General features: G+C 42.0%; 1 protein-coding gene across 1 annotated transcript in view; it reads right to left on the minus strand.

Moving 5' to 3' along the window:
- The window catches only part of lama5 (laminin, alpha 5), a 92,059-nt gene that overhangs the window by 10,924 nt on the left and 70,374 nt on the right, over positions 1-10,761 (minus strand). The window contains 22 exon segments of the mRNA XM_065961145.1: positions 120-262; positions 407-589; positions 697-810; positions 902-1,004; positions 1,307-1,436; positions 1,526-1,680; positions 1,760-1,876; positions 1,964-2,160; positions 2,561-2,734; positions 3,315-3,426; positions 4,373-4,483; positions 4,593-4,744; positions 4,835-4,975; positions 5,598-5,781; positions 6,114-6,214; positions 6,315-6,529; positions 6,679-6,759; positions 7,419-7,549; positions 7,657-7,770; positions 7,873-8,103; positions 9,066-9,149; positions 9,374-9,481. Of these exon segments, the coding sequence (XP_065817217.1) occupies positions 120-262; positions 407-589; positions 697-810; positions 902-1,004; positions 1,307-1,436; positions 1,526-1,680; positions 1,760-1,876; positions 1,964-2,160; positions 2,561-2,734; positions 3,315-3,426; positions 4,373-4,483; positions 4,593-4,744; positions 4,835-4,975; positions 5,598-5,781; positions 6,114-6,214; positions 6,315-6,529; positions 6,679-6,759; positions 7,419-7,549; positions 7,657-7,770; positions 7,873-8,103; positions 9,066-9,149; positions 9,374-9,481 (3,081 nt within the window).

The following is a 10,761-nucleotide window of genomic DNA, read 5'->3' on the forward strand; positions in this document are numbered from 1 at the left end:
TTTATTTTATAACGGGCCCCGGAGTCATTTTGTATATCAAAGTGGGCTGCAGCAGTTTCAAGTTTGGGAAAGGCTGCTCTATTCTATTCTATTCTATGTATCTGTCAGGTTGGTTGTACCTTGCTGGCGGCGTTGCGCGCCTGCTGTATGAGCTGTCGGATGCGGTTGATGTTCTCGGAGATGTTCGGCATCTGTGCCGAGTGATTCTGCAGCTTATCCAGCTTCTTCATGAGCAAGGGGATGGTATCACCCAGAGCTTGAACTATGAAGAGAGAAGTGAAAACATTAAGATTAGTCTGACTAAAAACAGAACTAGTTTCACCGGGATACCACAGAACAGATTCCTCGAGCAGAAAACTGGAGGTAACTGAAGGGAATATTCAACGACGCATTGATAAGTCGGTACCGGTCTTGTTGGCCTCCATCAGGGCGTTGTTGATGTCATCGTTGGTTGTGTTGGCATCTCCGTAGGTCTGCTGCCATTTGTCCAGCTGCTCTTTGATTGGACGCAGGGCATCGTTCACTTGCGTCGCCGTGGTGTTTGCGAGATCTGCAGCTTGTTTTACCTCGGCGATCTCCTGACTCACGTCTGATCGTCACAGAGAAAGGAGAAGAAGGGGAATGTAAAAAATGATCGTAAATATTTGTAAGAAGGGAAGATATCATTTCTTTTTTGCTCGTGGTAAATGTTCATACTTGAGGTGAAGTTGAGGTTGTTTTGAACCATCTCCAGGTCTTTCATCACATCGGCCTGTTTGGTTTTGGCCTCGTCCAGTCGCCTCTGAGCGTCCTCCAGCTGGGGCTTCAGGTCTGTGCAGCACGACGACAAACATTAAAGTTCAACTCTTCAAACGTCCAAAATACAGAATTCATTCAAATGATTTATGGGATGTGTGTTTACCGTTGTTCAGATCATCACTCAGCTTCTCGACTTCGTCCTTCAGATCCAAACTGTGATTCTTCAGAGAACTGGCGATCTGACCGAGATCCTGACCTTTAATGTTCTGGACACACACACACACACACACACACACACACACACACACACACACACAAAAATATTACAACAAAATACACAAACAAGCTCATCATTTAAAACGCACAGTGTGTGAATTCCACCACCAGGGGGATTCTCAATTAAAACAAATACAAACAGATGACGTCGAGGCTGGCGGGGAATCTCTCTGCTACGATATTTTACTGTAAAAATTCTAAATGAAATTCTACAAATTGCAGCCGTAAAGACTTTTCTTTTCTATTTCTGCAAATATGCATGTGTGGTTGTTGTTGTTGTTTTTTTTTTTACCTCCACAGTGTCGTTGACAGCCTTGGCAGCCATCTTGGCAGCCTCCTCCGCCTCCTTGATGCTGTTGATGATCTTGTTGTAGGCTTTTGTTACGTCCACAAATCCTTCGTTCTTATTCTCCTCAATCAAACTGAAGACAAACAAAGACAACAGCGTTCATTTTTAAGAAGCTCGATCTTCATCCTCGTAGTGAAGTAAGCTAACTGGTTGGTCCCTTACCTGGACAGGTTCATTGCTAAGGCGTTCAGCATCTCGGCGTGCCTCTCTGCTTCCTCCACCAGGGGGATCTTAGAGTCCGTCCAGGCAAACTCCTGTACTTTCTCCGCCAACGGGGATCTGGCGCCGTCCAGCTGAGCCGCCAGCCGCTCGTACTCCTGAGAGAGACGTTTGAAGTGTCAAAGAAAAAACAAACGGTACAAGTCTTCTCCTGCTGCACGTCTTAGTGGGACTAACCTCTTTGGAGTCTTGCAGAGTGGACAGCATGTCGTTGACCTGAGCGACGTCGTCTTCGGCCATGTTCAGCTGGTCGTTCACCTCCTTCTGCTTCGACATCAGGTCTTCTAGTCTTTTCTGCGAGTGACAGAAAAGAGTCAGAATCACCTCTGAAATATGTCTGATTTACCGTTCCTGCTGTTTCTCCACGCCCACCCCCCCCACCTTGTTGTCCTCCAGAGTCTTCTCGTTGGCGTTGTTGATCTCCGCCGCCTTGGCCGTGTCGTTCACGGCTTCGTTCAGGGCGTCTCGGAGGTCCATCATCTCGGAGTGGAAACGGGCCAGGCGGTCTCTGATCGCTTTGGCCAGGTCGACGTTATCGCCCTGACGATCGGCCAGCTCCTTGTTCACACGCTCCAACACTGAGAGAGGAGACGCAGAGACACAGGATGAATTTTAAAAAGTATTTTAAGAATTGTTTTTGGAATTTCTTTTAGGGGGAAATTGTTGAAGTAAAGTCGAGTTTTCAAGCTGCGATATTTGAACTTTTTGCAATGTGAGGTCACAGACTGGGACACTAAAATATGCCGATGCAGAATCAATATAAATGTAAAAAGACGTAATGACAGGTTGAGTTTAGTTACAACACTTTTGCTAAAAAAAAAAGGAGTCTGAAAATGGCTTTAGTTTAACCTTTGGACCCCCTTTGTAGCCCCGGTATTTTTATGCAGTAAGAAACGAGCTCTTACTCAGGATTACTGAAGTAGCAGCTACACATCAGAATCTATTTCTAAGTGTATTTGTCTGAGTGAATATACTCACATTTCCCCGCCTCCGTCCTCTCTCTCTCGGCCACTTTCTTCTGTCCCACGCAGCTCCTGTACCTCATCTCTCTCAGCATGGCCTGCACCTCCCTCATCTTCCTCTCCCTCTCCTCGTCCTCCAGCTCCGCCTCCGTGCCGTTCAGAGAGGACCGGTTTGCCAGAAGTAAGACATCTGTGAAAAAGGAAAAATGCATCATTAAGACATTTAAATTCAGTCAGTCTGCCTGCATTGTTTCCAATGTTTTTAACTGATGTAAACTAAAACATTGATTGTTGGAGGACATTTTTTTTTTCCCAAACGTTATTTTTTCTGTATTCTGAAAATGATTCTTTCTTAGTTATGTCCCAAAATATTCTTTATAGTTTGCTCTGCATGTATTAAAAATGTAAAAAAAAAAATGTTCCAAATGTTTAAGATGCACTCACTACCATGGAGATGAAGGACCCTGGAACTTAATCAGAAAATACTTGGAAAATAGGTGATATGATTGAATTTTCTGTAAATGAACTGCACCCCCCCCCACCACCGTATTGTCTATTGCCTATTATTGTAGGTTGTAGTGTACATTGCTCTAATGTGATGAGTTTGTAGATTTATGTTGTATAAGTGGTGTACAAGTGTTTTGTTTTTTGTTTTGAAAAATAAATTAAAATACAAATTCAAAAAAAAAAATAAAAAAAGATGCACTCACTGATTTAAACTAAATATTTAGCGTCACACTGAATGATGCTGATGAACTCCTCCGTCCTACCGTTTATATCCATGGTCACGTTGCTGATGAAGGACAGCAGGTCTTCCGCCCTCTGGTGTGTGTTTGTGGTACTGTCCTGCACGTCACCAACCCGGTCGGTCATCACTGCAACCTGAAACAAAAAACAAACACAAAAACCTTAAAACACTCTCCGCATGATCACAGAGTATCTACATCAGTTTGTTGTGGTGAATAAAGAATCTGTGTTCAACTGGGGATTCTTCCTTCACTTTTTTTTATCACTTCTTCATTAAACCAGTCTCATTGATAGTTATTAGTACCTTATCCTAATCTCAAGCCCAAACCTCCTCAACTGCAGCGGCTCTACTCCGACTTCCTCCCAAATGTCTGAGCTCAGCCCCCTATCTTTAAGGCTGAGCCCAGACACCCTCTGGAGGAAACTCAGTCCGGCCTTTTGGATGTTATCGAGTGTCTTTAATTATTTGTTGGTGTCTTATCAAGTCAACTTTGGTTATATTCTTTAATAATTATATTTAATTATTATTAATATAAATACCAATATCATGAATTAATCATTAATTATTCACTGCCTACAACCACTGACTCTCATCCTCTTCCCTCGACACTACTTCTATGTTGTATTTTTCTCTTAGTTTTTGCTTAGTTTTTTGTTGTTTCCTGTCAAAGCATCTTTGAGCATTTAGAAAAGCGCTATATAAATCTAATTTATTATTATTATTAGGGAAAAATAACCAAAATATCACTAAAATAAGTCTCAAATGAGTTACTTAATTTCTAATATTATTAATAATTAATAACTGTATTTAATAAATATATATATATATAAAAAAAAATTATCACAGGGTTATTTTTCCCTGGTTTCAGGGTGGTGCCCCCCGAGTTCATTAAACATAGTTTAATGATATTGTTATTTATATCAATAAATAATTAAATATAATTATTAATAATATAACCAAATTTGACTTTGATCTTTTAAAACATAAAAGTTTTTTTTTTAGGCTCAAATTTAAATGTCTTTAAGTCAAAATGTGTAAATGTTTGATAAGAGAGTGTGAGTGTTTGTTCAGTGATCTCACCTTGTCCTGCAGTTCATTGATGTCGTCATTAATATTCACGATTTCAGCCTCCAGCATGTCGGCCCGACTCCGGCTCTCATCCAGAGTGCTGTTGTAGTTCTCAATGGCACGCTGGAGTTGAAATTTTTTTTAATGAATCATAAATAACTACCTGCAGAACGTCAACAGTACAGCAGTCTTACAGGCTATCACTTCAATGTGTGTGTGTTGGAGCTCTTACAGCAATGTCCTCTATAGACTTGTTGACGTTGTTGAGCTGGGCCCAGGCCATGGAGCTGGCGTTCAGCTTGCTAAGCTGCCCGGCGACCGAGCGGAAGTTATCGTTCATCTTGTCCAGATCCTCCAACAGGACGATGACGCAGCTGTCGCACGCTGCAGAAAACAACAACAACAACAACAACAAATGAGACACTCAGACTTTATTGAATTGTTGCCGTCACGTGTGATTAATGAGTGACTTACGCTCGCAGTGCATGCTGTGATGTTCCTCCATGGGGATGCTGTATTTCTGCGAGCAGGTGTCGCACTGTTTCCCCGTCATCCCGTCGGGACAGCGACACTCTCCGGAGCGCGGGTCACAGCGACCTCCTCTGCAGTCACACTCTGGAGAGGTGATCAGGTGGGTTCATTTCATTAGTGTGTTGCATTTAGATTCAGGAAATAAAGGTAAGGCAAGTTTATTTATGTCGCACATTTCAACAATACGGCAATTCAAAGTGATTCACACAAGACATCAAAAAGCATCATGACAGAGGAAGAAACATTAAAATAAAAAAACAAAAAATCACTGAAATGATTAAATCTGAAAATATGTTCAAATAAAAATAATCCAATTGAAATTAATTTTAATAAAAAAAATAATAATTCAAATGTAATTAATTTAAATAATTAAAAAAAAAAAAAATTAAAATGAACTTAGTTTAAATTTAAAAAATAAAATAAATATCAGTAAAGAAATTAAAAGAGTTAGAAAATAATAATAATTACAGTGCAGAGTAAAAGTTTAAAATCTTAATAAAGCTGTTTAATTAAAGGCAACTGTAATAAATATGAGATTTGATCATTGCAGACAAAAATTGTTTTTATGCTACAACTTTGAATATCCAGGCTGCTGCTGTGTCCGACAGCTGCTGCTCGCAGGACTATTACTTCAGTGAGGGGTTCCTAAACTTTCAGCTCACAACCCACGAGATCAGGGGGCGCCGGAGACTCGGGATCTACTCACTCTTGCATCCGTTCGGGCTGTAGTCCCAGTGTCCAGGAGCGCACTGTTTGCAGCTCGGCCCGTTGACTCCGGGCTGACAGGCGCACTGACCGCTCCGAGGGTCACATGGCTGCACGAGAGCCGCCGAGGCCTCACAGTCACACTGACGGCAGCCAGAGCACGAGTCGAAGCCAAATGCGCCGTCCTGAGAAAAAATGAAAAACACAACGGGTTCAACAAGAAGCTGGAAAGTTAAGAGAAAAAAACAAAAAAAAACAGGGAGTAGATTTCAGTTTGTCCGTTTGCTAAAATGTCAAAGATCAGGAGGATACTTGCTCAGAGGTTGAAAGTTTGTGTGAGGAGTAGAAAATAAAGACAAGACACCCTCACAGACCGCTCACTTTATTGTCTCAACATTTAAATTTTGTTTTAGTTTCATGCATCGATGAACGGACGTGAGTTACATTTTGCGGTTTCTAATCCAAAATGAAGATAGAAATATTAAAAAGAAATTAGAAAAGAGAGAAAACAACATACCACACAGCGGTCACAATGCGGTCCGGTCACTCCTGGTTTACAGCGACACTGTCCAGTGTGAGGGTCACATGACTCGGTGCCACATGGAGAACAGTTGCATTCTGGGTACAAGAAAATCATTCAAAACAACTGAAATATTACTCTGTCGTCTGGAGATGTAACTCATGCTGAGAAAGACGATTCAAATGAATCTGGACTCACTGGTGCAGTTCTTGGCATCGATGGCGTCGCCGTAGTAACCAGGAGCGCACATGTCGCAGTGCGGCCCGGCCGTGTTGTGCATGCAGCTCAGACACTCGCCGGTCAGCGGGTGACAGTCGGTGAACAGCATGTTGGTGTCCGTGTTGCCGTGGCAATGGCACAGCTGGCACCTGCTGCCCAGCACCATGGGGTTGCCGTAGTAACCAGGGGCACACCTGCAAAGGATGTTAACCAACTTCATAAACTTTTTTTTTTTTTTTAGATGCAAGAAAACTTCATGATTCTCAAACATATTTATGATTGACTTATATTTGGAAATTCTTCCAATCTCAAACCTCAACTGTGTTTGAGACGTTTCTGTTACCTTTCACAGTGGGGTCCAGCATAACCCGGCATACACAGACACTGCATCTTGTCTGTTTTCTGCACACAACCTTCTGCAAAACTACAGAGAGAGAAAACATGGAGGAATCACAAACACGGTTCAATTATTAATGACAAACTGAAGGTAAAGGAGAATCATTAAAGGTCACATATTCTGCTAAATCCACTTCCCCATGTTCCTCTAACTCTAACATGTGTCACTAGTCCGTCTACAAACCCCCAATGATGAGAAAAGTCCATCCTCTCCGTCTTCTGCCTGCTCCACTTTTCAGAAAATGTGTGCTCAAACAGGCCGTTTGGAGATTTTCCCTTTAAGACATCACAAAGGGCAGTAGCCCCTCCCCCAGGTGGGTGACACTCCCACAGCTAGGTGTTTGTTCTGCCCTCTGAGTCTGCCTTCTCACCATAAACAATAGGACATGGAGCGAGAAAGCATCGAGTACACCCAAAGCCCTTCCAGAGAGGGGGCGTGGTCAGAAACAGCTCATTTACATATTTAAAGGTACAGACACAGAAACAGCCTGTTCTGAGCAGGGCTGAAATAGAGGGGTTTATAGACATGATCAAATACAGGATCAGAGTGGATTTAGAACAAGAAACTTCACACACATGTTTTGAGGAGCTCTGAGACTTATTTACACTGAAGAAGAAGAGGAGGATGTGACCTTTAAAGTAAAGAGGGAAAAGGAGGAAGAAAAAGACAAAGACAAATGCACTGACTTGTTGGACTGGACCCTCAGGGGGCAGGGACAACTGGAGCACGACACCGCCTGTCCATCAAGAGTGTTGTTACCAAGGAATCCACCCTGACACTCCTCACAGTGGTCGCCTGCTGTGTTGTGTTGGCAATCCTGACAAATACAAAAAGGCAGACAATGACTCATTTATAAGCAGGAGAACAAGGACCAGAAGGAAGGGGATTTTTTTTAAATTCTTTTTTTTATTCAGTAATTCTCACCAGACAGATTCCTGATCCGTCCAGACAGCGGTCAGAGTGTCCGTTACAGTTACAGGGGACGCATTTCCCCAGAAACAGGCCGATGGTGTCTCTGTAGTAACCTGGAGCACATTTCTTTACGGAGGAGAGGAGAAACATTTTAATTATTGAACTCTCTCAAGCTGTAAATCCATTTTGACCACCTGTCCGTCAAACACACCAGCGCCGTCCCCTCACCTGACACGAGTCGCCCAAGTAGTTGGCGGGACACATGCAGATCTCCACGTTGTTGGCATGGCGACCGGAATCCAGGCTCTCAGCTCCTTCGAGGACGGCGCCGCGCACCGACACGGAGTGGGCGGACTGGGAGTGCAGCGCTCGGATCTGCAGAGACTCCAGACTGACCAGGACCATCATGAGCTCCTCGCGGGACACCAGGTTACCGGTCTGAGCGTGACGGAAACTTCCCTGTGAGGAGATGTTAAAAAAAGAGTGTCAGAATTTTATTTATGCAACTATTTCCCGTCTTTATTACATAAAACAAAATAATGAAATGAACGGTGAAGGATAAGTACATTTCAAAAACGTTCTAAAACGTTTAAAATCATAATGATTTCAGATTTGTAGGGTTCAACATTTACAGTCCAGGGCTTCTCTGCAGTCACACTTTTGACCTTAGTCAACAAAGTGCAGCAACAGCTTGAATCCATGCAGAATTTTTTTGGGCCTTTTTGTCTTTAATGGATAGGACAGCTAAAGAGAGACAGGGAACGTGGAGGACGACGACATGCAGCAAAGGGCCGAGGTCGGATTCAAAACCCACGGCAGCAGCGATGAGGACTACAGCCTCTGTACATGGGGCATACACGCTATCAGGCAACCACAAGAAGCCCTATTTTCAAACTCAGCTTTGAGTCATGACTCCCTGGAAGCAAAGAAGATTCCCCTTTAAATTACAGACAACAACATCCAACGCTGACATGGAGCTGCCACTAGCTGCGTCGTGTTGTGCTTTTCAAGAATTCAGCTACTATCTTTGATTGCACAGCCACGAATTTGCACAGCTCTGGACAACCCTCGATATTGTTATTGCACATTTACCACTGTCATCACTGTTTCTGCAAACTTACATCTCTTACCTCCAGTAAGTATTTTTACATTCAGTAGACAAGCCTGAATAAATGTTGTATTTCATTTTTCATTTTTTTAACCAGTAAGAATGTTAAGTTAAATCCTTACTGTATAAATCTCTTCTTATTTTTTACATTTTAAGTGCTTATTTATATATTTATTCTTATATTGTTTTATTTGCTCTGATAACCTGCTGCTGTAACGCCACAATTTCCCAGTTTGGGGTCAATAAAGTAATTCTATTCTATTCTATTCTACAAAAATAAATCTACAGACGAGGGTGTTAAAGGAGGCGTTACCTCAACCATATGAACTATCCCCAGGTGAGGGTCCTCGGGTGAGGAGTACTCTCTCTCCATGAACACCAGGGTCATCTGGTTACCCTGCAGGAGGAAAACACAGATTCAAAAAAATGTGTGTGCAAGTCATCATAAAACACATGACAGGACTTTGGCAGGCAGGACGTCGTTTTTGAAATACTTGTTTAAGTAGATGCATGTTTGAAAATGTCTGTTAGAACAAATCCTGAAGTATTCTTCTCTACATTTAACCACGTTAATGTTTCTCTACATTTAACCACGTTAATGTTTCTGTGTGTTGTCTGTACCTTGAGGATGATGTCGGGTCTGGAGGCTTCAGTGGGCAGAGACAACACGTCTCCTCTCATGGTCTGAGTGTGGAGACGATACCTCAGGTAACCTCCGTAAGACGAGACCTGGAGAGACAGGGGTGAAGGGTTTTACGTTTAGGGAATGTTAAGATGACAAAACAGACATAAAAAAAAAAAAAAAAAAAGCATGAACAGAACCCGAACAGAATGTAGAGAATGAACACAAAAGGTTTCAGTAAGTCAAGAAAATCAGATGAGGGCTGTTGCTGCTCGATGATCCAGACAACAAAGGATCACATTCAGACTGTACGCTCTAAAAGAAACAAGATCCGAAAGCCTGTGAAAGATAAAGTGTTTTTTTTTGTGCATGGAAGCGTGCAGGTTTTGGCAGCGCCGAGGTTTGAAGCTGGTTTGTGAAGCGTTAAAAAAAAGAAAACATCATCCTGAATCCCCACATGAAAGCTGTGGAATCAAAGTCACAGACCAAACACTAATTTCTATCTGAACACCTCGTCTGAGCCTCCGCAGATGTAGGTGTATGTGTGTGTGTGTGTGTGTGTGTGTGTGTGTGTGTGTGTGTGTGTGTGTGTGTGTGTGTGTGTGTGTGTGTGTGTGTGTGTGTGTGTGTGTGTGTGTGTGTGTGTGTGTGTGTGTGTGTGTGAGTGTGTGTGTGTGAGTGTGTGTGTGTGTGTGTGTGTGTGTGTGTGTGTGTGTGTGAGTGTGTGTGTGTGTGTGTGTGTGTGTGTGTGTGTGTGTGTGTGTGTGTGTGTGTGTGTGTGTGTGTGTGAAAACCTTGAAAACGAGTCTTTAATTTAGGGGTTGTAAGAGATATGCAAAAAACCAACAAGAGTACGACTCTGCTGCAGAAATGGGAAAACAATTTGATGAAATTTGAGGAGATTTTTTTTTGGTTCTGCCAAAAGCCAACAAATGTCAGACCCTGATGTTGAGAAGTCATGATCCTCGCTTGTGTTGTTCTTACTCTCTGATGTTTGTCTCTTTGGATAAAAGGCATCAGCTTAATGAATTGTAGAATCATACTTCATTTGTATTTCATTATGTGCAACTTCTTTGTAGTTTCTTCTGAATCTCTCAGCTCTTTTAAATCCAGGTTGGTTGAAGACACACCTGTCTACAGCTGACTTTCATTCAACAATTTTAATAAGATTTTAAACTTTAACTCTGCACTGTAACTTTTAACTTTTTACCTTATTTATTTCAATTAATTTCATTTGAATTATTTTTATTTGAACATATTTTCAGATTTAATAACTTCAGTGATTTTTAAATGTTCTATTTTCTTTCCTCTGTCATGATGCTTTTGATGTCTTGTGTGAAGCACTTTGAATTACCTTGTTGTTGAAATGTGCGACATAAATAAACTT

This window comes from Labrus bergylta, chromosome 12 (genome assembly GCF_963930695.1).
Source record: "Labrus bergylta chromosome 12, fLabBer1.1, whole genome shotgun sequence".
Classification (NCBI taxonomy): domain Eukaryota; kingdom Metazoa; phylum Chordata; class Actinopteri; order Labriformes; family Labridae; genus Labrus; species Labrus bergylta.